The following is a 25,601-nucleotide window of genomic DNA, read 5'->3' as shown; positions in this document are numbered from 1 at the left end:
TAGTGTTTTTTGTGTAAAAATTTAATGATGCATTTGTTTTGGGAACTCATTCACAAATTCTTAAGGCTGGGCCAAACCGCTCTGGGTTTGCTTGGTTACGCCTGGGAAAGTTTGCCAGTATGCTCAGCCATTGACTTCCCCCATCGAGGAGCTGTAGTCGTGTGTACCTGCGAGCCACATCAGGGTCACCTTTCCTCTTTCCACTCTTTCACCCTCTTTACGGGAACATTTGGTTTTTTTCTCAGAGTGGTTTCAGTGTTGCTTGTGTTTCTACTTCAACCGCCTCCGGCCAAATGTTGAATATTGGGCGACAGATGACAGTGACAGGCAGGGTGTTGGTAGCTGGTCGGTGATAAGAGATAACTGGGGGAAGGCGGCTGTTGGACGCAGATAAAACGGATAATAACGGTCTAAACTCGACAATGAAGCAACAACAAGCTCAACAACTGAACGACTATGGACACGGTATGTTGAGCTAACGACTCGGGGGCTAAAATGTCTCTGAATGGACTTGTTCAACAAGAAACACCTCGACAACACCTATCACTGGATCTGATTCATCTCACTAATGCCGTACTTCCTTTACTTTTCCACTAATAAAGCTCGTATCTAGTCAGTGGCTGACAACTCAGACGATGTGGCTTTTAATCCGTATGTCAGGGCGCTCACACGGAGTGCATTTATCCAAACTGAGGCTAACACAGCCTAGGATGTTATGGCTGGAGCACCGCCTGACCCTCTCAGCTGCCCTCCGGAGGAAGAAACAGTTGACCGGGGTCAGATCTGGGGTCCATCCGACACCCAGGCCCCTCACGTCGGTTCTGCCCTGCAGCCCAGTCAGAGGTCTCTCTGTGCTCCCTTCACACACCTCTAACTCAATAGCCGGAGCACGGACAGTCACACACACACCTGTTGCCTTTGCCAGCTCTTCTGCCGCCTCCACACCCACACCAGCCGGATCAGCCAAGACCCAAACGGGCTCGGAGAAAGAGCAAACGCCGACCACGGTCCCCTTGGAAGATGTGAAAAGGATTTTGGGACTTGCTCACCCGGAGAGATGGACACTGGCAGGTAAACTGTGTGTATACGTGTTTCTCAGACCAGGGACGTAGCAAAACGTTGAGGGCCCTCTTTTCATTTACCTGTCTTGCATTACCGTTTATCCGTCCATGAAAAAACAAGGTCTGTTCATCCACAACCAATTATTTTGTGCTTCCCTGATAGAATAAAAAAAACTTGTTTAAAGGCTGTCACTTGTATTGTAATGTTTTTTTCCATTAAAGAAAACAGTTGCGGGTTATGGTGGGTTAAATATCGCTTTTTGTCCGTCCAACGAGGTTTGTGGAGCTGTAATACAGTGTTCAGATGCTCTCCATTGTTCCCGTAATGTTATCTTGCAACTGACCTAAATATAGAAGAGGGATATGCACACAGTTAATGTCAGCTACCGCAAAGGAGGATGGGTTTTGATTTAGTATATGAAGGGGAAAAATTTGCCAAATTATATTTCTGCTTTTTCCAGTTGGTCTCATACATTACAACAGTTGTTGTTGTTGTTGTTGTTGTAGTTAAATAACCCCTTCCATATTTGAAATTAAGACTTCCTTTGACAAATTGTAGCTTTGTTTTTACTTCACAATCATTCATCTGAGTGTATCTTTTGCTTTTAATTCTTGTTTGCTCTTGCTTTCTGATTTGTGTCTCTGTTTTCACTGTCTGTTGTTTTATCCTCTCAAGCTGCTGTAGGCTTCCTAACTGTGTCCAGTGCAGTAACCATGTCAGCTCCATTCCTCCTGGGTAAAGTGATTGACACCATCTACGCAACTGGAGCAGACACAGAGACAATGGCAGCCTCCCTAACATCGTTATGTATCATGCTGACGGGAGTGTTTCTGTGTGGTGGGGCAGCCAATGCCACCAGAGTCTACCTCATGCAGATCTCAGGTGAGACAAGGAGGGGGGTTAATACTTCAGAGGCACAGACACATTCACCTTGAATTCAGATGAATATTCTGCTGATTATGTGAATCAGCAGACTGTTTCAGTGAGACAGTATCTTAGCTCTGTGTTCCTCATTAATGTCTTTTGTCCTCTCTCCTCAGGTCAGCGGATTGTTCGTAATCTCCGTACCTCCATCTTCTCCTCCATCCTCAGACAGGAAGTGGCATTTTTTGACAGGAACAGGACTGGCGAGCTTATCAACCGCCTCTCCGCTGACACAGCTGTGGTGGGCCGCTCAATCACAGACAACCTGTCAGATGGGCTGAGAGCTGTTGCCCAGGCAGCTGCGGGTGTCAGTATGATGGTGAGTACATCACTCAGAGTGGTCCGCTGTGGTTGGTCAGGACAGGTTTGAGTGAGGAACTAACAGACATCTTTTATGACGTGAAATAAATTTGTTAAGTCTTGCATTGCTGATGAAAATGAAATACTTTTAACACCAATTCTGCAAAGTAAGGACATACTAAATGTCCTATTAGCCACAAAAAGAAGCATCGCTCCCAAATGTGTCTGTTGTTTTGATCAAACCTGATCATGAGAAATGTAATCCTAATCTAAAATCTAACAGTCTTCCAGTTATAAAGTCTTAATTTGATGATATACAAATGCTCACAATGTACAAGTCATTCAGTCATTCTCTCTATAATAATAGTAATGATGATACTACTATTAATATCACCTTTAACAATAATAAGGATAATGATAGTTGTGGTAGCAGGTGTTGAGCTAGTTAGTTATCCACTCAGAGCTGTGGGTATGTGACCCGAAAGTTAGACTATAGGATTGTCGGAAAACAGGTTTACAAAATTTCTTCTTCTTCTTCAATACAAGGAAATGTTTAGATTCTGCTGAAAGAGTGCCACACCCACAACTCAGGAGAGTTGTGTAGAGTAGTTGTAGGTACTGGGGGCAGAAAACATTTACCAGCAGGTTCATCCTCATCTTGTCACTAACAGGAAGATGATAGTGAACACAATGCATGCTTACGACATACAACTTGTTTTCCTTACAAGGAAGTCAAATTATTTCCTAGTACAATGAACATTCGTGGAAATGAATGGAAATAACCTTCTGTTCCCTCCTCCCTCCCTCTCCTCTCTCTTCTTTTTTTCTTCGCCTTAATTTTTATTAACTGCTGTATTTTTCTCTCTGCTCTTCTAGTTCTATGTGTCCCCCAGCCTTGCAAGCTTTGTATTGCTGATTGTTCCCCCTGTGGCCGTTCTTGCTGTAGGCTATGGCAGATATCTTCGCTCCATCTCCAAACGCACACAGGATGCACTCGCACAAGCCACACAGGTACAGTGCACGGATATACACAGACTGAAGGCACAGCTGAGGCATAGTTAATGAGGTTTTTTGGATGTTTTTTTTGTTTTATAATCACATTATTGGTGCAGGGATTAATTAGATGTTACTTGAAGATGTGGTAGTTGAAAACAAGGAAGCTGCGACAAAATGTGAATGCAAAGTTTTGTCGATAAACTCAGTAATTATGCCTTTACAGTGTTTGATTTAATGAAGGTCTTTTGTGAAAACAGCAGGTCACATTAATGGTTAGTGAAGCCCTACTGTTTATGTCTATCTAATATAAATGCTTCACTGCTTGTGGTAACTTAATTAAATTTGCAGAGTACATTTGCAATGTTGATCATGTAATTTCCTGTAGATAAAGTACTAATAAAACTCTGTGTGTGTGTGTGTGTAGTTAGCAGAGGAGCGTATCAGCAACATGCGGACAGTCAGGGCTTTTGGTAAAGAGCTGTCAGAGGTCAACACGTACACACAGAAGGCAGACGAGGTCCTCAGCCTGGCCAGGAAGGAAGCTGTGCTACGAGCTGGTTTCTTTGGAGTGGTAGGTTTGTGTGTGTGTGTGTGTGTGTGTGTGTGTGTGTGTGTGTGTGTGTGTGTGTGTGTGTGTGTGTGTGTGTGTGTGTGTGCGTGTGCGTGTGCGTGTGCGTGCGAGTCTTGTCAGTGATGATGTAAACCAAATACACAGTTAGCAAATTAGGTATTGCACACATGCTTCTGCATTTTGCCACCTTATTTAAGGGTTGTTGCAATAAAACGTTACAATGTTTCACCATTTTTTCACAAAGTATTTTCCAATCATCCATACATGGTAAGAGAATAGATGAGCCCACTTGCATGATTTACTGTAGCTAGCCTTGCAGCTCCTAAGAAAACCTATAATTTCACCCCTATTTATGTCAGTGATAGCCAGAATATGAGAAAAACACATTTTAGTATAATGAAGTTCATCAGCACCACCAACAGCCTTCAAAATGAAGAGAAAAGTTCATGAACACCACTCAGACACAGTGTCAACAAAAACCATATACTGTATCAAAACATAACATTTATTGTTTGGCTATTGCATTGATTAGATTTAACTAATAGGATCTTATAAATTGGCAACTGAGTCCATAGATGGAAAAAAGCTCTTTCTCTCTCTCTCTGTCCTCTTCATGAATGTGTGCAGTACTCCCTGCGTGTCCTTCCCCAGGCTGTTATTAAGCAAATAACATTAAAACGCCCAGTGGCCTGTAGTTAGTGACACAAAGATTAGCTTATCCATCAAGGGGCCCAGATAGGTTCTCATCAGTGTAATCATTGCTTTGTCAGGGAGTAGCAGTGATGCCATATGTTGTGGTAATCAAATAACTGTGTGTGTGTGTGTGTGTGTGTGTGTGTGTGTGTGTGTGTGTTTGTTTCAGACTGGTCTCAGTGGTAACCTCATGATCCTGTCAGTGCTCTATAAAGGAGGCCTTCTGATGGCCAGCCAGCACATGACTGTGGGGGAGCTCTCATCGTTCCTCATGTACACCTTCTGGGTGGGCATCAGTATCGCAGGTATCACCCACATATGCACACTCTGAATCTCTTTATTGTAACCATGTCCATGTGTGTGCACTGTCATATGATCGCTAATAGTTTTGTGTTTTTCTGTTTGATGCATAGGTCTTAGTTCATTCTACTCTGAGCTGATGAAGGGTTTTGGAGCCGGAGCCCGTCTGTGGGAACTGCTGGACAGAAAGCCTGAGTTTCCTCTAAATGGTCAGTGCACAAATACACATGCACGCAGGCAGGAGACTATTAACTTGCTACATCAATGATTACCCCATAAACACATCATTAACATCTTATAGTTATTTGTGTTTTGGAAAATTGTTAATATTTTGTGGAGAACTGTATTTTTTCCTTGGATCGTTACTGCTAACAGAAAAGTGTAAGGTCTTAACCTTCCCTCTGTGTACATTGCCTGTCAGCGGTTGTTTCTCTAACTCTACAACTTTCAAAGATTCACTGCTTTTACTTTGCTGCTGTAAAACAGAAGTCAATATAAGGCATCAAACTTCTCTTGCCTTTAATTTATATTCATGTTTTTGACTACTCAGTGAATAAACATTATGTAATATTAATATCTTAAGGCGTAATGACTGTGTCTAGTATTTTTTTTTCTTTTATCTCTGTGATCATTTGTTTTATTTCCACTCATTTCATTGTTATATTTTGTTACTGTATCAAGTTGGTCAAGGGGTTTGCAAGTTAAACTACATAATCTATTTTTGTGTTTCTCCACAGAGGGCTTAGTGCTCCCTCCAGACCAGCTGAAAGGCCAGCTAGAGTTCTGTGATGTCTCCTTTGCCTACCCCACCCGTAAGGAGGCTCCTATTTTCCAGAACCTTAGTCTGCTGGTCCCAGCTGGGACCATCATGGCCGTGGTGGGATCCAGTGGGTCTGGAAAATCAACCCTGGTGTCGATGCTGCTCAGGCTTTACGACCCTGATGCTGGTGATAGCAAGAGCTTGTTCAGCTACTGCTCACTCATTAATATGATGATGACAAACTAAAAAGTACAAGACTACCAATGAAACGTGTTGTTTTTTTACCTCCAAACAAAACCTCTTTAGGTATTATCAACATCGATGGTCATGACATCAGGGATCTAAATCCTTATTGGCTCAGGAGTCACATTGGAACTGTCAGTCAGGTAATGAGCGAATGTTTAACTTGTTTATATTCCTATACGACAGCTCTCACAGCACACACATAAACACACATTTCAATTTACTGCAAGTGGTGAAAAAAGAAGCATCTTTGAGTGAAGATTATCTCAAGTCATTCTCACATTCTCCCCCTCCTCTTCCCGCCTCTCCCCTAGGAGCCAGTGCTGTTTTCTTGTTCTATCAGGGATAACATTGCTTACGGTGCAGGGGACCCAGACGCTGTGACCACAGAGGACATCTACAGGGCAGCCAGAGTGGCCAACGCCCATGATTTCATCCAGGCTTTTCCTAAGGGCTTTGACACTATAGTGGGGGAGAAAGGAGTGCTGCTGTCAGGTGAGGGACAGAGGCAGAAGCACAGCAGAGTTATGATACCATCATCTATTTCACTGTTGATGCAAGGAACTGTATCTACTATAGTTAGTATCTCATTTACTTTGTTTGGGTTGACCAGTGTTCATCTGAAACTCATATTTGACGAGGTGGGACATTCAGTGCAGTAAATTTGAGCCCTGTGTGCAGTGTATACGTGTAAACATAACTGAAGTTAGCTTGTGTGTTCATTTCTCAGGTGGTCAGAAGCAGAGGATAGCCATAGCTAGAGCTCTGCTTAAGGTAAGTACAGCAGCACTGTTGATTTACTTTTATCCACATCTGAAGAAAGCATAGCTCTCGTCATACCTCTCATCTGCACATAACGTTTATCCTGCATTAACCCTGGTCATAGTAAATTACGGGTAGGTGATCCAAATCTGGATGTAGCTGCATGTCCTTGTCAGTTTGTCTTCATCATTATTGTTTACTGAACCACAAAAATAACTTTAAAATGACGAGTGGAACCAGGATCTATGTTCTAGTCTCAGCTTTCCTTTTTTCTGTGAAACCTGAATTAGTATGTATAAACACTTCTTGTGTTTTCTCTCAACAGGATCCTAAGATCCTGCTTTTGGACGAGGCTACCAGGTGAGTTATAAATAATTACAGTAGAACTGGTAAACAAAAGTGCTTTACTTGCAATACTTTCATTGTTTTAATCCGTATTGACTTTATTTGCTCCTGCACAGCAATACAACACTGTTAATCTGTATAGAAATTATGACCTGGTGTCCATCATTCTGGTTAGAGACACTTGTTTGGTCGTTTGAAAAAAAAAAACCCTAATCTTTCCTCAGTGCGCTGGACGCTGAGAATGAGTTCCTGGTCCAGGAGGCCTTGGAGCGCCTGATGGAAGGTAGATCTCTCTGTCTTTGTCCTTTATTTTACATCCACTTACAAATAATAGAATTAACATTCAATACAGTTTAGCTTTTTTTTCCTAATGAGACTCTTTGTTTCTTATTATGTCCTGCCCTTCTCACCCAATCAACAGGGAGGACAGTCGTCATCATCGCTCACCGTCTGTCCACCATCCAGAATGCGAACGCCGTAGCTGTACTGGATCAGCGACGTGTAGCTGAGTGTGGCCAGCACACAGAGCTGCTAAGCAACAGGCAAGGACTGTTTAGAAAACTGATGGAGAAACAGGCATTTCTACAGGAAGAACAGAAACGAGCCCTGTGCTGAGAGGACGGGGAGTATAGACGAGTGAAATAGGAGAATGAAGAAACCTGGAGGTGAGTTCAATGGCTTTGCTCCAGAATGGGTTGAAATGCCCCAAATGTTGAGAGATGGAGGGGGAGGGGAGAGAGGAAAAGATATATCCATTTTGTGTCTGGAATGGGAAGAGATGGATAAAAGGAAAACAGAACTTACCATAGGAGGACTACAGATGGGAGATATGGAAGCCATTGAGAAACATAAAGGGATTTTCTTCAATTCTTCAAGTGTCCCTTTACTACTGGAATGACAATGTCGCATCACATAAAGAGCTGTTTGGAAAGGAAACACATGGTAATCCACAGAGAAGACCTAAGTACTGAGACATGGATCAGTGACACACTAGAGATGCTTTATTGTGAAAATATCTAATTCTACACTGAAAAAGAAGACAGACAGACAGACAGAGGCTGAGAGTGAAAGGAGACACTTTTCACACTGGAGGCTCATGGCCAACGTGATTTAAATCACTGTCACTACCGTAGCTTTGGGGAAAAACCCCAACCCAGTTTGAAATATTCAGACCTGTGACAGAAATGTAAATGTGTCAGAGAGAATCTGGTGCAAAAGACAAACCTCTCTTTCATTCTCTGCTATGGGACACTTTAGTTTGTAATCACGTTTATGATTTTCTAAACTAAACCAAAAACAGTCCTGTATGTTGGATACATATGTATTTGTGTCTATGTATTATTGATTTTTTAACTTGAAGCTTGCAGAGCCCTTTTCTTTCCTTTTTAGAGTTTTAAAAAGCCAATTTAAGCAGCTACTTGTCATGTTTACACTGTGTTGTAAAACAGGACTGAACACTATTTTGACATGTCTTGAATTGCCATGAGAAATATGAATGATAGTCCTGAAAGTCAAAGCTGTGGTGCTACACATTAAAAAAAAAAACATTTCTCTTAACAAGGGACTTGGTACAATTAGATTCAGTCACTCTTGAGTTTTCCTTTCTTTTGATTTTTCTGACAGCCCTGAAACTGCTAAACGTAACCATCTTTATGTCAAACAAAAGGAAAAGTTCACAGTAACTTAAAGAAAGTTGACTGATGCCTGGTAAGCAGCATCTTCTCTGGAGAATGTTTTGCTGCATTAGAGGAGGAAAGATACTGGAGGCATCTTCAAAGTCAGAGGTGATCTGTGTGTCATGTTCACCTCTCTCTTGACACTTGTCACTCATCTCACTTTCTAAAATAATTCATTCTGTCACTTGTTTCTAAGCTTTCTCAGAATGAATGTAATGTTACTCAACTTTCTCGCTCTAAACTATAGATTGTGGAAAAACAGAAACCAACATTAGGACTGAACATGTCTGACTGTGTATACGCTTTACCACTGTGTCTCTCGGTTTGTGACATGTTGTCCCCTTCATGCTCTGTTAAGTGGTCAGTGTGTACAGGATATCCTTTTGGTCTGCATCAAATTCTATATAAACAGCTCTAAAACCACATAAATGTTAGCCTCCGCGTCCTTGAGCCAGCTAAATATTATAGCTGGCTTGAAGAGCCTGACTAAGAAGTAATGATTCTCCTATTTGGCTTGTAAATGCCCACTTCACTGCTCAGGGAGAGTCTGGACTGGACTAATTCAGAAGATTTCTTCTTAACCCTAAAGTGATTCTAGATTGGGTTTTTTCTACAATTGCTCATCAGACACAACTCAACACCATTGTTTTCAGCTGTAATACCCAGTTGTTTATGTGTGATATCCTTTGTTTATTGGCCTCAGAGCTGTACCGTGATGCTTGCAACGCTTTTGATTTGGTGCCAGCCCAACTGCATTTAACAGATCATTTCTCAATGGCTCAAACACTATGAGAATAATTCTCAAAACGTGTTGGTACAGTGGAAGAACTTTCTGACACATCAATTAGATCTCATGATTGAAGAAATATAACAACATATAATCCACAATTTTTTTTCCCTGTAAGATTGATCTCCTTTGGACATTTGACTGCGATGACACGACAGCAAACGTGTACATTTCTCTGAAGGTTTTATGCCAAGTGGAAAGTTTCTTGTTTTGTTTTTTTATTATGGGGTTAGAAAGTTGATTCACTGTGGATGTAACTTTTCATTTGAAGGCAGCGATGCATGGAATGTCAGCATAAATTAATACAACACCAATTATTGGTAATCAGCAATTTGAATAGTCTCATACTATTGTCTGTATACCATAGTCCTCACGTTGTTCGTTGATATAAGTATTTATTAGAGTGTATAGACTGTATATCACTTAACGTTTTCATTGTAAGATGATTTATTATGGAGAATATTCCTCTTGATTTATTTTCTGTATTTGTACTTCTTGTTATTTCACCTAAAAGGCAAATAGTTATGACTTGAAACACAATAGATTTTCATGTCATCAAGATGTGTTAAAACTAAATTTCACTTTAAATGATGCCTTGAACATCGTCTCTGAACATCACACGTCCAGATCTGTTTTCCATCAGTAATATCACCAAACCTTTGATCTACTGAAATTAGATAGAGAGAATTTTTGTTTTGTTTGTCATGTAACTTCACCTCTCAGTCCGGTCTAAGGTAACAGCTGAAGTGGCTTCGTCAGTTGATAACGGGTCTATGTCTGATTATAAATCACAGAAGACAGCTAACTTGTATCTTATGAGTTATAAATAATGTCACCGAAATGATGTACATGTATGTTAGATTTTTAATGATTTTGTGTTTGCTAAATTATTATACTTCTATGTAAAGATAAATGAAGTGAAATATTAAAAGTTTTTGTTTGTGGGAAAAACTGTATTTTTTTTAATACAGTACTTTATTTTTTATCTGGAAAAAGAGTGGTCATAAATCACCATCCTCTACAGAGCTACTAGAAATAATGAGAGGAGGAGCAACAGAGTCAGTCGTCCTATTTCATTCAACTCAGCATACTGACATTTTAATGAGACCTTCAGTGTAACACACGTTTTTCTCTAACGGTCTCATCAGTAACTGTCTGTTTCATGCATTATGTCAGGGTGTCAGTAGGTGGCGCTGGTGCTTCATACTCTGAGCTACAGTGACACTCAGGAGGTGTTCCACTGCTCTCTGCCGGTTCTTGGCATCAGTGTTCACTCAGTCCTTCATACCAAAATAAAACTTCATGGTAATGATGTGAGTAATGTGTACTCAGCTGTCGGTAGGTCGTGTTGACAGTGTGATGAACTTCTCATGCACATTGTCCCCTCAGCTGACACTCGGATAAGTCCTGGGGAAGCAGTGCATGAAAGCAATCACTGGGTTTATTGTCTGTTGTAAGTGTGTGGAGAACCTGAGGGGCAGGTTAAGAGTCTACCAGGATTAATCAAGTACACGTCAACCAAGGTAGATATTGTAAATCATGCTCAGCTGTTTATTTGATGTGATTTCAAAATGATTTCAAAACAGTACAGTCAAAAAAGTTATGCTGTAAAACACCTCTGAAATAAAACTTTGGAATATTTTATGAATGGCACTCTTCCTTCAGACATGTTCATGAATGTTCATTATTGACCTTTGGTTTATGGTGAAGAAAATCATAAGCCTTGATTCTTTTCACCTTATTCATTTTGACAGTTTGATCTCTGATCATTAACTTACTTCTCTTACTTCTTCATCTCAGTGGCATTCTCCTTAAAACTCAGCAGTGGGTTGACCCCTCCAGCAGAGGCAGCACTTGTGCTCCTTTTCCTCAGTGCTGACCAGGTGCTGCTCAGCCCTGCATGGGTTTCTAATTCCAGCTCCATGTGCTACAGCTCCCCTCACTTTTCTCTGTATCTACCCCAGGCTATTTGAGGAACTACAGGAAAAGAGGTTCTTACCCCTTTTGGCCTCACAGTGTTCTGAGCCACATCAGTTTATTTACCACTCAAACACATTACATAGAGCCTTATTTGTTTGTAAAACTGGAACATAAAAACCAGAATATGCAATTTGGCCAAAAATGCATGAACCTGGAACAAAAAAATTATCTTTATTAATTCATGCTGCATTTCGGTTCAGCTCATCTGTGCCACGTTTCCATTGTTGGAAACTACAGACAAATATGTTTGAGCTCCATTAAGGAAACCAAACATTATGTGACATAAATCTGACACAATATGAGACATCCCACCCCTTTTAAAACTGACTCTCTCTGATCAGGAGCCATGCTCCCAACCCTGCCTCTCCTTAGTATGTCAACACTGTCCACCCCTTCTGTTTGCTGCCAGTCATCATGCAGAAACAAGCGGACTATGACTTCAAATTTAAATTGTATTAAAATACAATTGTGCTTTTGGAGATGTTTTAATCGCCCCTCAGCAAAATGAAGAAAAACAGGAATTGATTAAACAGCTAGTAATTAATCGATTTAAGTTTTACCTGCCCATTTACAATATCCACAGTATCCTCAGTCATTCTTCATTGTAACAACATACATAACAAACTGATTCAAATCTCCAACAAGATGTCCTGTCTGTCCCTTCTTAAAGAAAACTAAAAGTCTACTGTACATTTCGAGCACACTACCATACTTTAAAAGGTAGAAGACTGATGTACAGCTAGAGTATTGGTTCCAGCTATTGAATGCCGGAGCTTGTGCTATTCTTACACTTTCTCTGACACTCTCGCCCTCTGTGCTGCTCCCATGAGAGGCTTGAAAGTCCTGTCTGAGAGTGTTGGCTGAAAAAAAACATCAGACTGAATAGGTAGCAAGGTAGACAGCCATAATGACTGAGCCTGCTCTGACGACAAAAAAAAATCCTCCATTTGTCTCTACCTGTCCACTTCTCAAAATTTACCAGCTCAAATGATCACATTGTAGTTGTGACATTACAAAACACTAAAAACTTTGTCCAGAGTGTCTGTCTCTCCTCCAGCTGGCTTGGTTGAATATCACCTGACAAACTAAACTCATATTTTCTACCACCTGCTACACACGCCCTTTCACCTCCCTCTTTCTCCTCCCCTTTCCCAGAGTACACCCTCCAGGATACCTTCTCGACTCTCCTCCCCCCTCGGCCCCTCTGACCTCCCCTCACCTCCTCCCTCCTTTGCCCACCCTCCCTCTTTCAGCCACCAACAACTGCCAGCCCCTTTACATTTTAGGCGTTTCACAGGCCCTCGGATTCAAAACAGCTCACAACAAGTGCATAAAAGTAGCTCAACCTTGCTCTGCGGCCCCTCTAATCGCCCCCTCCCACAACACACACACACACACACACACACCCTCATGCGCACCACCGTCATACACACTCTCACTACTTTCAGTCTGCACCCAAGACTTCGAAGATTTTCCTCCCTCCTGCTTCGCTTGTTTTTCTAGACATATTAATCAACTCCCTAGCACCCCCCACCCCCCACCCCCCACCCCACCCGCGAAAAGTTTTAATGATACTCTATTAAAACTGTTCTTCAAGGGAGAGGGAGATCACTGAAAACCTGCAGGACCGATCAACACAACCAAGAATTTCTCTTCGACTAACTGTGCTTGATTAAAGAAAGCGAGAACGATTTTATTTTCATATTCCTAAGGTCCCTTTTCATGAATCTGTTGACAAGAGAAGTGAATATGTCACATCCAGCCACTTGAAATCCATACTGACACTTTCTGTTGCTGCTATAAGGAGAATCCTGGTCATGAAAGGTTATATGTACGTGAAGATTTCCCGGCTCCCGTGTAAATCCAGCTTTAGGTTCTGACATGAGAATGCCATGTGGTGCAGTCAGTGTTTTTACGTTATTATATTCAGCTGTGTTTTATCACTTGATTCATTTTTCTTTGTGGAAGACCATTTAACTATTTCTAACCAAATGCAGATGAGACCATTTGCATGCATGTACATACACTGTACTTCTTTCTCCATTTGTCACTCCCACATGCACACACATGCACACATGCAGCAGCACCCCTCCTCCATTAGAGTTATAATTAATCCAACTGCTCCAGTGACAGAGCAGAGTAGCCCCTGCAGATAAGGTTTCAGCTGTTGGCTGTTTCTGTGGTTCTCTCCTTATTTATTCAATACGGCTCAGACAGATCTGTGTGAATCTCAGACCATGTGGTCTGCACAGTGGCAGATTTTTTATTCAACTAATTACTAAAATTGTTTAAGGATAAAAAAAAAAGAAAACATTTATTTGGTGTGCAAGTGCAGCATAATTGGGACTATGATTCAACTTTGCAGTCTTTTAATGTTACATTTTTAATGAAAAAGATCATCTGTGCACACTCACTAATAATCTTAGTGATTTTTATTACAACGTGATACATCACATGGGGAGTTCCTACACTTACAGTATAAAGATGCAAAAAGGCCTCCAATTTTCTTATCATGACTCCATATTGGGTTTAGCTAGGGGGATCCATCAGGCAACAATTTTTAATACAATCAACTACAAGCAGTCTACTTAAACTTTTATTACTCTGAAATGTTATCTCTAGAATAATGAAGCACTCATATTTAATTGTCTCCACACAGTATGTTCCTCCTCAGCTTTTTTAAAGTGATTCTGTATTATCTGGAATTGATCACGATAATGAGAATTGAAATCTTAATTGGCTTTTCAGGGCTGCAGCACCAGTGGAGCTGTCAGTCAGTAGTTGGGGTCCTGGCTCTCACTGTGGCCTAAATCTGTTCAGATGAGGGCAGCATTTTCCCATTTTAAGGCTGGATGAGGCCTACTTGCAGCAAATCTATAACCCTGCTTGGTAGCAACTGGCGTCTCCCCCTAGAAACCACCCCAGTGGCCCGCGCGCTCCTTATACGGCCCTCGAGGTGGGACCGCGAGGCTCGATGGGAGGTCAAAGCGACAGTTCCATATATGGCGCGCGCTCTCTCCTCGTCGGGTACGCGCAGCGTCACTTCTGATCCCGTCCTGAAACCTTGATGGATCTGATGGAGCTCCGGCCCTCCCTCCGCGAGGCGCGCCTCCTTGATGCATCCCCCCACCCACTCCTCGGCCTGTCAGCATCCTAATATGGCAGAGGGCCGGGATGGGGGCCAGTGCTGAGGTTTGTGAATGGTGGAGGTTGGGTATATAAGGTGGACGAGCTGAGCAGAAGACCGTAGCTGGTTCAGCAGCAGCACTGGTTGGGTCATTCTCTCCGAGCCGCAGACACACTCCTAAGGTAAGACCCTGCGAGGACCTGCCACCCCTGAAGCCACTCATCCAGACTGGGACAGCAGACTAGGCTATAACCAGAGCACCACTACAGCCTCTACTGGAGCAGAAGTTAGACAGGTCCGCCGGGGACAGGACCTCTGGGACCAGATACTACTTGAGGCATGATGGGCAACTTCAGATAGGAAGAAAGAAGGAAGGAAGGCTAGACTGTGGGGGAGGCATGAGGAAGATGGGGAAAGTGTTGATAGCTGAGGTCTGAGAGAAGCCAGTAGATCGACAGGTGGTTCAGAACAGTGCTGGACAGGAGAAGCTATGATCTGAACTACCAGGTCTGGAACTTTTGGATAGATAAACTGATAGACAGACAAAGTAGATACAGCAGATTTGCTGTACTGATTCAACATCTTCATAGGTGTAACACTGAAGCCTGGGAAGATGCTGACGCTGAAATGCGCCTCCAGACCAATTAAAAAGCCAGAATAGTTTACCTGAGAAGGTGATAGAGACAAAGAGAATGCTTGTAGATTTAGTTGAATTTTAACACACCTTAGATCTTCATTTTAAAGATTTTGCACAGGTTTACAAATTAGAAAATAACACAAAGGACTGATTTTATTCAAGACCAGTTTCTGATAGATATCTGAGGGAAACTGTAGTTCCACAACTTTAGTGAGATTTTATAGGTTTATTCAGGCTTGTATGTCGTAATGGGCTGCTGTCAGTGTGCCATGGATACATTTAGCGCAAGCCAGGGGCCTGATCATTTTCATGCTCCAGTAGATGTTACAATTATTTTTAGTCTTTTTAGTCTGTTACAATCCAGACACCCAGTGTGAGATTACAAGAAACAAAGTTTTACTGTCTTTAACATACAGTATGTGTCACCATGTGAATTTGATGTGATGGATTTCCTCCTCTCTTCTTACAGAAGCCAAGATGTGTGACGATGATGAGACTACCGCCCTTGTGTGCGACAACGGCTCCGGTCTGGTGAAGGCTGGCTTCGCCGGAGACGATGCCCCCAGGGCCGTGTTCCCCTCCATCGTCGGCCGCCCCCGTCACCAGGTAAACAGCGAAGAAAAGCCTCTAATAGGATCGCATAGGATAGGATAGGATAGGAGGAAAGACTAATTGGAAATGAAAAAAACAAAACAAAAAAACAATTAGACAATTACTCTAATCATCACACCTTTGACAATCCCTTGTCCAAAATTGAGAAATTGGCTACAATTTGGTTTGGTCTAATTTTAAAACAGGAAATTGAATATGCGTACAGGCAGGTGTACACTATTTTGGCAGAGGTATCCTGATGGAGTTATTAAAATATTTAACTCAGATCCCATTGTTTCAGAATGTAGTTTAGTGCAACAGGTGACAACAGCGTGGAATAATAAATCTTGAGCCATGTAATTTTGGCTCCTTTCACCTCCAGCAATGTGGCCTTTGCCTCTTCGAGGCTAAATTAGTCACAGATGAACCGAGAGTCACACAATTGCTCTCTGTCAGTCTCTGTGACGCACGCTGTTATTTGGCACATTTACGCAATGGTCACCATGCCTGTTCAAAGACTTTAATCTGGCCAGAGGAAGGTCATACTTCTCGATGGATTATTGGAAAGTCCCCGGCTAACCTTTCCATTATCTTGTCCTCTCCTCCCCCTTCAGGGTGTCATGGTCGGTATGGGTCAGAAGGACTCCTACGTCGGCGACGAGGCCCAGAGCAAGAGGGGTATCCTGACTCTGAAGTACCCCATTGAGCATGGCATCATCACCAACTGGGACGACATGGAGAAGATCTGGCACCACACCTTCTACAACGAGCTGAGAGTGGCCCCCGAGGAGCACCCCACCCTGCTCACTGAGGCCCCTCTGAACCCCAAGGCCAACAGGGAGAAGATGACCCAGATCATGTTTGAGACCTTCAACGTCCCCGCCATGTATGTGGCCATCCAGGCTGTGCTGTCCCTGTACGCCTCCGGCCGTACCACTGGTAAGAATGACAACAACAAACAGCTGCCGCTCCTGACACAGGAGCAGCTTCCTGAACAGACATAACATATAGAATCCTTTATTACAGAATAGCACGTAATCGACAAATATAATTGATAAAATTATATACCAATTGTAACACATAGTTTACAATTAACTCGGCTACTAATGGGGCATTTTCCCCACTGAAGCTATTTTACGCACAACCTTTACGCACAGATGATCGGACATTCTGGGACTATTTAGGCTAGTTTATTGCCTCTATGTCACATACATCAGTGTGCATTTGTAAATTCGTCTTCAAACACCTACTTTAGCCACAGTTTTGCTCACACCACAATCTTTGAGGACTCTTTGTTGCCCGTTTAACTTAATTAAACTCTCTCCTTATCTCTCTTCAGGTATTGTGCTGGATGCTGGTGATGGTGTGACCCACAACGTCCCAGTCTATGAGGGTTACGCCCTGCCCCACGCCATCATGCGTCTGGACCTGGCTGGTCGCGATCTGACCGATTACCTGATGAAGATCCTGACTGAGCGTGGCTACTCCTTCGTGACCACCGGTGAGGAACTCAGCCTAAACCAAAACCAGAACATCTGAAAGGAAGAAACAACACTTTTGCTCAGACCGCTTAGTTGCACATTATTTGGCAAAGTAAATTATTATCAAAACATTAGATTTTCTTTTGCCAGCAATTTTGTGATGATAGTCCAAGTAAAACTGACATCAACACAGACCTATCATGTAGGACTAAACGCAGCCGTGCACAAAGAGAATATATATATATATATATATATATATATATATAATAATGGGCACAGCTCGTGTGGACTATAACTGCCTGTGTGCGCGCTGTGCCCGACAAAAACACAGTGAAATGGGATGTAGCTGTAGTTTAAGAAAACTAGTCATTTTTCAGCTTTAGACGTTTCCGTGACTTAGAGTAACTTTCGCAGTTCAGCCCACTAAACCTGTTTATTATTACGCACACGGTGGCTGTGGTCTCCGCTCTTTGGCACTCTGAATAATAACTCATCAACTTGTCCCCCCACAGCCGAGCGTGAGATCGTGCGCGACATCAAGGAGAAGCTGTGCTATGTGGCTCTGGACTTCGAGAACGAGATGGCCACCGCTGCCTCCTCCTCCTCCCTGGAGAAGAGCTACGAGCTTCCCGACGGTCAGGTCATCACCATCGGTAACGAGAGGTTCCGTTGCCCTGAGACCCTCTTCCAGCCTTCCTTCATCGGTACTTCAGATATAACCTTTTATATCTCTCAAAATTACCAACATTAGAAATGTGGAGCCTTGTGCCAATACCCGCCACCCTCTTAACACTTCTCCCTCTCACCTGACCAGGTATGGAGTCTGCTGGTATCCATGAGACCGCCTACAACAGCATCATGAAGTGCGACATTGACATCCGTAAGGATCTGTACGCCAACAATGTGCTCTCCGGTGGTACCACCATGTACCCTGGTATTGCTGACCGTATGCAGAAGGAGATCACTGCTCTGGCCCCCAGCACCATGAAGATCAAGGTACTTAAAACTTATTCAGATATTAAAACTAAAATCAAGCTTAAATCCACATTAGATAAACCAAGTTTTACGCATTAATCGACAATTACGCACATGAATCTACTGGACAAATTATAATCAGTGTTTGACACTAATTCACTCTCTCACTCCTCCTCCTCCTTCAGATCATTGCTCCCCCCGAGAGGAAGTACTCCGTCTGGATCGGTGGCTCTATCCTGGCTTCCCTGTCCACCTTCCAGCAGATGTGGATCTCCAAGCAGGAGTACGACGAGGCTGGCCCCAGCATTGTCCACAGGAAGTGCTTCTAAATCCTCCATCTTCTTCTCCAGCTTCTCCATCATCTCCATCACTTTTACCACCAGCTGTCTGGGGATCAATCGAGGAGGAGGATCAACCTCTGCGGCACAACAACACCCTGCTGTCAATGGACTTTCTGTCTGCGCTGTTGACATTCATATGCATTTTTTTAACCTTTTAAAATGTGCATATTTTGTAGCTGTATGTTGTCTGTGTTGCACGGAGAAAGGCTGTGAAAAACCACCACTGAACCATGCATCCACCAAAAAACTTTAATAAAAAAAAAATAACAACAACATGTTGCCCAACACATGTGAATGTAAGTGTATATACATATTGATAATTTATTAAAGTCCATTATTTGGTATTTTTGGCCCTGGCCTTGTTTTTCTATTAAAGGAAGGGTAGATAAAAATGATAAAAACAAAATCTTTGGTGAAAATAATCTTAAAATTCAATATTTAGGAATAACGGAAAGAACTGGGGAGAGAAAAGCAACCGAAATCAACTTAATAATACAAAGCCTAAGCCTGGGAAAAGCTAAATTGACTGAGCAATAAGCACACCTGCCGAGGTACAACACTATAACTACATGAACCAATCTGGTGCAAAGGGAAGTTCATAGAGGTCGACAGGGGTGTTGGCACGGCCTCCTGCATCATGGTTGAATGGGTGGGAGGGAAGGGGAGAGGGTGTCTCGCACTGTCCCATCTGCCCCTGCTGGTTGGGGGCTGTTAGATGACAGAGGTAATGAAAAGCGAAGCCTTCAGGCTCTGACAGTCGGAGTTTGACTTGCCAGGAATGTGCCTAGGCAGCAGCAGCAGCTCCGCTTTAGACCGAGCGGATCAGTGGCATGGGACACCTGACACCCGGCTCTGAATCCTGTTGAGCTGCCTGCCCCGTCCCCAGACCATCTTTAGACAAAACCATACCTCGTGTACAGTGGGGCATCTCCGCAGCCCTACCTTATATGCATAGAGGCTCACCAGGTTATCTGGGTGTGGGTTAAGGGTCTGGGCTAAAAGCACAAAGGAGTATGCTGGGCGCGTCTGTGGCGCGCACACCCTGTGCCATTTATCACCACACGGATCTATTATGTAGCCTATGGTAAGCCTCTACAGCTGGCTACAGTTACAGGTATGCCTACATAAGGCAAATTTAAGAGTATACCTACATATTCAGCGGGGTATGAATCCAATTAAAACACTAAGCAACAAGTTGACCGATTCAACTATTTTATGTGTTGAATCTGTGCATAATGTTTGAATATAATAAAACAAACTGGCTTTTTAAGCTCTTTTACAATCTGATAGAAATCATTATCAGACAAATGGTCCAGGCGCTCGGACCGCATTCCTGACATCCCGGCCCGGGCCACCTGTTGCAGGGCGTGTTTGGCTTTTTAAAAAACGTCTTCAAGTGGGCGGAGCTTCGCTAAGAGACGCAGCCTGTGTGATTACAGCAACGCCATGAACGCCATCTGTTCTGCCCTGCTTCCGTGAAATCCAACTCCAGTGTAAGTATATTTACTGTACACAAATTTAGACGCTTGCAGCCTTGAATTTCTGCTGTCAAGCCCGGCACTGTTGTCGATGGATTGTCAGTGGGATTTTACGTTTACTCAGCTATATATCTGCGAGCGCTGACAGAAAGGCGATTATCGGTACTCCACATTACCATATGATTAACAGATATCTATAAATAACACATTTTGTCATGAGGAGGTAATATGGAGCAAAACGGGCAATAGACTAACCACAACACTGTCTCTCTGTTACAGTGTAATGTTTTATATACGAAACAGTCCAAGATGATGATTTAATGAGATTATTTTAAACCGTTGTGGTATAATAGTATCCAAAGTTTGGAAATGAGCGTGCACTGATTTACAGATGAACAGGTTATGGAGCCTGCTGTGTTTTCATGCAGTGATTGGGACTGGCCCGTAATTTGGAGTGTTCAACAGTCGTTTAGATCGGTGGAGCCAATCACATGAGGATTGGACACTTACGTCATCACGTTCAAGAAGTTTCTGCAGTCAGCGCTCTAACGGTCGATCAAATTTACACCCGATGCCATTTTTAATAGTGAAAAGCTGATTAAATTTACAAATAATGTTTCGCAAAAGTAGTGTTTTATGTTTATCTCAGCCCACAGAGGGAAACTAACCCCGGGTAGAGGAGGAAGTAGGCGGGTTCTTGACGCGGAAGAGGCCTCCAGCTGCTCTCCTATTGGTTTTTACTGCTTCCACATTATGGTTTAAATGTCTGGCGATGATACCAAACCTCAAAGAGCTGCGCATAACAGCAGCTGGAGGTTGCGAGAGCCCTTTTAAGCTTATAAAGCAATGTAGTAGATATGCCATAACCTATATCACAGTCCTGCCATGCGTGTGTAGCAACGCTAGCTTTTGGTCGAGTTTTTTAAGCTCTTTTGTTGGATTGCAGTTCAGAGTTTCCAAAGGGACGAGATGGTGACCAAGAAAATCCGCTCGGAGTACATGAAGAAATTCAAAGACCCCAAATGGGAGACCTACACTAAGTGTTATGAGGAGATGCTGAAATACAGGCTGACCCGCAGGCTGCTGGAGCACACACACAACCCCTGGTTCTGGAATGGGTCCGACAGTGATTCAGAGTCAGGAGGTAGGAGTCCCCCTTCTCCCAATAAGAACCAGGTACAGTCTAGGACCACCAGGGCAGGGATGGAGGCTGAACTGGAGGAATGTGAGGGGTCGAGGACAGACAGACAGCAGGAGCAGCACACCAGAACCACACAGTCTGTACCCAGGCTTCCCCTTCAAGAGGAAGAGGAGGAGGAGGAGCAGGAGGAGGAGCAGGAGGAGAATGTGTCTGCTGGACATTCTGCAGGTAACCATGTGATATGAATATGACTGGAAAGATACTACAGCATATTGGGATGTATGCATGCTACTGCACAGTATGTCACTCAATCCTCAGGCTCACAGCTTGATGGTGCCAGAGAGACAAGAGTACCAGAGGAGCAGAGAGAGGAGCAGAGATCCAGCAGCAGAGGCAGCAAACGGCTATCAGCCCCCCACAGGGAGCGGGACCAAGGTAATTCAGAGTAGAAGTGCCTATCAGATATGTCTGTCAGCCCAGATACTGTGTGGTAATAATATCAAAATAAAGGGTGGAATGAAAACTTGTGAATTTGTCATAGACAATAGGGTGATAACACTTAGAGTAGAGCCTGTGCTCCCCCATTGGCTAGGGAGAGCAAAAAGATAATTTTGGCCATTCAGTGATCAAAAGAATATTGCACCATAAATATATACATATTACTTTATTCATATGCAACTAATGTAAAGATACTGTCAAACTTCCAGTAACACTGTCAAGAAATTGCTTCTCTTTGTTTAGTTCCGGTAAAGGTATCATATGTTATCAACCAAATGGCAAAAAATTAAAATTCACATTTAAACATTAACCCATTAAACAGAATGGAACAGAAAATAGATGTGTTGTTACTAGTAATTAAATAAACAAGACAATATTCATGAAATATGTCTCAAACAGGTATCAGAGTTTAACCAATCTGGACAGCCATTTTATAGAGGTGTCAGAAAATGTCACGTCACAGTGAAAAGGGAAGTCATTCAATTCATAACATGCAAAGAAAAAACATTTTCTTTAAAATATGGCGGTAATATTGTGTTGTTAGTACCACACAGTATTTCAAACTGTGTGATCAGAGTGAATTGTGACAACCCTCCCATATAGTGGTTCAGAAAGCTGAATATCAACCTTATCATTGGATTGCTCAGTTGCTTGCAGATACTCCTGCTCCCATTCAACCCATATATATTTGAATATTTAAGAATTAGTAGGCACACAGTTACCATCCATGATTTCTACTTTGCACACATTTCTGTTCCTGGTATTTTGGCATGTCTTTACCTGTTTGCCTTTTTCTATTTTTAGAGAGAGACACTGGACGACACCGACCACAGCAGAGTAAACCCCCCAAATCCTCAAAACAAACCCAGCGGGTCAGGCCTGCACCATCACGGCAGCCCAGGGAGGACAGTAAGGAGAGCAGACATCCTTTTGCTCTGTACGGTTCAGGGGAGAGGGATGCAGACATTGCAGGTAGAAAGACGCACAACGTAGGCCCCATAGCTTCGACTAATGAGGTAATCTTTCTATCTGTCGTCCTGTAGAATGGTGTGTGACAAGCTGTGTTGTGACTGAACACGTGTGTCAACAGGAACTGACATTTGTGTGTTTATTTTCCTGGTAGATCCATGAGTCGGCTCTACGTGCTAAGACCAGGCGCCAGGTGGAGCGTCAGGTCCAGACCCAGAGAACCGAGCGCCGGAGAGCCAAGTCTGTTGATCTGGACAAGGCCAGGAAGCTGGTTCAACCTGAGTTCAACCCCTGGCTCACTGAGTACATGCGCTGCTTCTCTGCTCGCTCTCGATAGGACACACACATGCACACACTCCGCAGAAATATTTTAGGAAGATTCCAGATAAAAAAGGAAGTAAAACCATTATTGCCTATCACCTCTGAGGTTTAAATACACAATAATGTAGAATTAATGGGATTGATTGAGTCATAAAACGGCTCCTGAATGCACATCACTCTGACATTCAGGATGTAAACTGATAAAACCTTGAACATTGAAATTCACAGTGTGGCTTATTGACCAGGAGTTTACTATCATGTTTATTTATTTATTTTTTAAATAAATCAGTTTTAATATACACAATAAGAAATATTTTACACGGTAGAAGAGACTCTTGAAAGAAATAATTAAATTATTAAGAATAAGTAAATGCATAATTAATGGGTATTTGTACCGTATACAGATATTTAGATGTGAACGAAGAGTCTAAAATACATTTTACAGCCATACTTTGATGCATCCATATTTTTATACATGGATACCAAACCTTATTGGAATCACACAGGAGCAGCAATGGCACATGACAGCATGTCTGAATAGATTCAGTGATTAGTGTTCTTAAAAAATATTCTGAGATAAAACGAGACCAGGAACATCAGGAATGTACAATAAAGCTCACGTTGTATATACATATAAACAAAGCCAAACACACACTAGCAGATAGTTTGCATTCAAAAATATTGGAAAGCACAGCAAGATGGCTTAATCAATCAAAGTCATGCAGCTTTCGATGTGGATAGGCATTTTCTTATTTGTGCTGAGTCCTAAGTTGGCTGTCATACACAAATATGTCTGTTGTAAAGATTTTATAGTTTTTAAATTTTCAGATCACTTAGTGCTGTGAACTGGTTCTTGTAGATTTAACGGTTTTGTGTAACGTTAGTGGAGCTTTTCTGATTTGGTGAAAGATTGTTAATCACTCACACACTCTACTGACAGTGAGACTGTGTAACATCATGGTTGTGTGATGTGGCGGTTGCATTACATTACATGAGCTCATTAACACTTTTATGTGTTATTGACTTGAAATAGTTTCAAGACAAGATTTGTTTGTCCTTTACTTGTGTTAACCTGTGTATCAACCTGGTGCTAACACAGTCTGAAAATAGATATATGTGACCTTTAAAGCCATTGGGATGACTGTGAACAGTGTGTGCAGTATTGTGGATACTGCAGTCTTTCTTTTATACATTTATTGGTTGTGTGACTGTTTTTGACCAGAAAAAATGTAACATTAAAAAATACAACTAATTCCAGTTCTCTTGAGCCCATAGTAATGAAGTTTTAAAGCTTGCTAGTGATGATGATTAAGAGCCAAAAGTGGAATCAAACAAAGATGGATAAAGCCAAAGTGTAAATTACTTTTAATTAGATATGCTACTATAAAAGTGAAAATACATGGGTACATATTAGTCACTTGCTGGTTAAAGCAGTATACTTTCCAAAGCACGACCAAATCAGACAGCACTTTGATAATGAGTCACCTTTCTTAAATATTTGTAGACGATATTTAGGTTTTTCTGTTATGTGTTCACCTTTTGAACCTCTGTATATTTGTTTGTATGTTTATGTGAATGTATTGAACATCACACAATATTATTTGTACTTACACAAGAAGACTAAAATTGATTTTTAATCCTTTGTATAATAGATCTGATCTTTTCATGACTGTTGAGACCGTGACAAATTAGGTCCCATGTACAGTAACCGTGAAAAAATCTGCTCTGTGCCATAAAGTTATTTTTCCCATTGCAACTATAGTTATTGCTGTTACTGATTTGAATGTTGTGCAGGACTAAAGGAGATGAGAGGGCAGGAGGCCTGTGCTTCACATTCAGACCTTTCACATTCCTAAAAATCTGTTTTGTTGTTGAAACTCTGAGTTCAGTATTACATTACTTGCTTTGCTTTACAAAGATTTAGTTTTTCAGTGTTTTTTTGTAAGTTATAGAAGTACAGTTGGGAAATGAAATTTCGTGCAATATTATTATACTTTGTATAACTGCATTCGAGCCAGTGTTTTTTTTTTAGATGTGACAATCTCAGAAAACAGGAGTGAAACAAGATAGTTAATTCATAATGTACCTCATTAGTTAGTTAGTGAGACTAAACTTTATAGCTGAGATCCTGTTTATACTGTAAAGGCATTTAGTTTTTGGTGACGAGATACTTAACTTTTCTAGGTTTATTTGGTAATCTGTTAGAGAGCTCCACCAGGCCTTTCACTATTCCTTTCAACAGGATAGTATCATCCTAAATGATCATCACACTGCAGAATATTGAATCAGGGGTAATAACTAATAAAATATAATTAATTTACTGATGACACAGGATGTAACAACTATAATACTGTAAAGCTGCATAATTCTGTACATTTTACTGTTTACATAGGATATTAGGCTTTGAACAAACTGTATGTACATAATCAAAATGATTCAGACTGTTGACAAACTGTTGAGGTTAAATGGTGTTGTCCAAAGCTTTCAATAAATCACTTTTTCACCTGTCACACTTTAGAGAACATTAAACATCTACATTCTTGCTCTGGCATGTCCTAGTTTCTCAGTGGTTCAGCCCAAAATTGTGTATTTACTGTACATACTTGTGGGTTCGTGTGCACTACTCTACTAATTTTATCTGCA

The 25,601-nt window shown here is 41.9% G+C and overlaps 3 protein-coding genes across 3 annotated transcripts; all 3 read left to right on the top strand.

Moving 5' to 3' along the window:
• Window positions 1–96: 96 nt before the first annotated feature.
• abcb10 (ATP-binding cassette, sub-family B (MDR/TAP), member 10) lies at window positions 97–11,061 on the top strand. Its single transcript, XM_056379365.1, has 14 exons — window positions 97–1,071; window positions 1,738–1,944; window positions 2,103–2,305; window positions 3,163–3,297; window positions 3,707–3,853; window positions 4,716–4,851; window positions 4,960–5,055; window positions 5,584–5,793; window positions 5,913–5,992; window positions 6,164–6,344; window positions 6,580–6,623; window positions 6,937–6,971; window positions 7,181–7,239; window positions 7,378–11,061. Exons 1-14 carry the CDS (start codon window positions 636–638, stop codon window positions 7,569–7,571), a joined length of 2,163 nt encoding a protein of 720 aa, XP_056235340.1. The 5' UTR covers window positions 97–635; the 3' UTR covers window positions 7,572–11,061.
• A 3,488-nt stretch (window positions 11,062–14,549) lies between these two features.
• On the top strand, window positions 14,550–18,895 carry acta1b (actin alpha 1, skeletal muscle b). Its single transcript, XM_056378842.1, has 7 exons — window positions 14,550–14,708; window positions 15,633–15,769; window positions 16,369–16,693; window positions 17,094–17,255; window positions 17,748–17,939; window positions 18,050–18,231; window positions 18,396–18,895. The coding sequence occupies exons 2-7, from the start codon at window positions 15,641–15,643 to the stop codon at window positions 18,537–18,539; spliced, it is 1,134 nt and encodes a 377-aa protein (XP_056234817.1). The 5' UTR covers window positions 14,550–14,708; window positions 15,633–15,640; the 3' UTR covers window positions 18,540–18,895.
• Window positions 18,896–19,916: 1,021 nt separating this feature from the next.
• On the top strand, window positions 19,917–25,507 carry ccsapb (centriole, cilia and spindle-associated protein b). Its single transcript, XM_056368886.1, has 5 exons — window positions 19,917–20,044; window positions 20,976–21,398; window positions 21,489–21,605; window positions 22,473–22,684; window positions 22,792–25,507. Exons 2-5 carry the CDS (start codon window positions 20,999–21,001, stop codon window positions 22,972–22,974), a joined length of 912 nt encoding a protein of 303 aa, XP_056224861.1. The 5' UTR covers window positions 19,917–20,044; window positions 20,976–20,998; the 3' UTR covers window positions 22,975–25,507.
• The last annotated feature ends 94 nt before the right edge of the window (window positions 25,508–25,601 follow it).

The sequence above is a fragment of the Seriola aureovittata genome, chromosome 1 (genome assembly GCF_021018895.1).
Source record: "Seriola aureovittata isolate HTS-2021-v1 ecotype China chromosome 1, ASM2101889v1, whole genome shotgun sequence".
NCBI classification, from domain to species: Eukaryota; Metazoa; Chordata; class Actinopteri; order Carangiformes; family Carangidae; genus Seriola; species Seriola aureovittata.
The sequence above is the reverse complement of the archived record's forward strand: the minus strand, read 5'-3'. Positions and strand labels throughout refer to the sequence as shown.

What these genes read in the sequence shown, in the direction of transcription:
- abcb10 (XM_056379365.1), top strand. Translation starts at nt 636, where the DNA reads ATGTGGCTTTTAATCCGTATGTCAGGGCGCTCACACGGAGTGCATTTA. An exon ending in GGTGGGCATCAGTATCGCAG is followed by an intron (nt 4,852 to 4,959) that starts GTATCACCCACA and finishes TTTGATGCATAG; the next exon opens with GTCTTAGTTCATTCTACTCT. An exon ending in CTTGGAGCGCCTGATGGAAG is followed by an intron (nt 7,240 to 7,377) that starts GTAGATCTCTCT and finishes CCCAATCAACAG; the next exon opens with GGAGGACAGTCGTCATCATC.
- acta1b (XM_056378842.1), top strand. Translation starts at nt 15,641, where the DNA reads ATGTGTGACGATGATGAGACTACCGCCCTTGTGTGCGACAACGGCTCC. An exon ending in CTACTCCTTCGTGACCACCG is followed by an intron (nt 17,256 to 17,747) that starts GTGAGGAACTCA and finishes GTCCCCCCACAG; the next exon opens with CCGAGCGTGAGATCGTGCGC. An exon ending in CTTCCAGCCTTCCTTCATCG is followed by an intron (nt 17,940 to 18,049) that starts GTACTTCAGATA and finishes TCACCTGACCAG; the next exon opens with GTATGGAGTCTGCTGGTATC.
- ccsapb (XM_056368886.1), top strand. Translation starts at nt 20,999, where the DNA reads ATGGTGACCAAGAAAATCCGCTCGGAGTACATGAAGAAATTCAAAGAC. An exon ending in GTCTGCTGGACATTCTGCAG is followed by an intron (nt 21,399 to 21,488) that starts GTAACCATGTGA and finishes CTCAATCCTCAG; the next exon opens with GCTCACAGCTTGATGGTGCC. An exon ending in CCATAGCTTCGACTAATGAG is followed by an intron (nt 22,685 to 22,791) that starts GTAATCTTTCTA and finishes TTTTCCTGGTAG; the next exon opens with ATCCATGAGTCGGCTCTACG.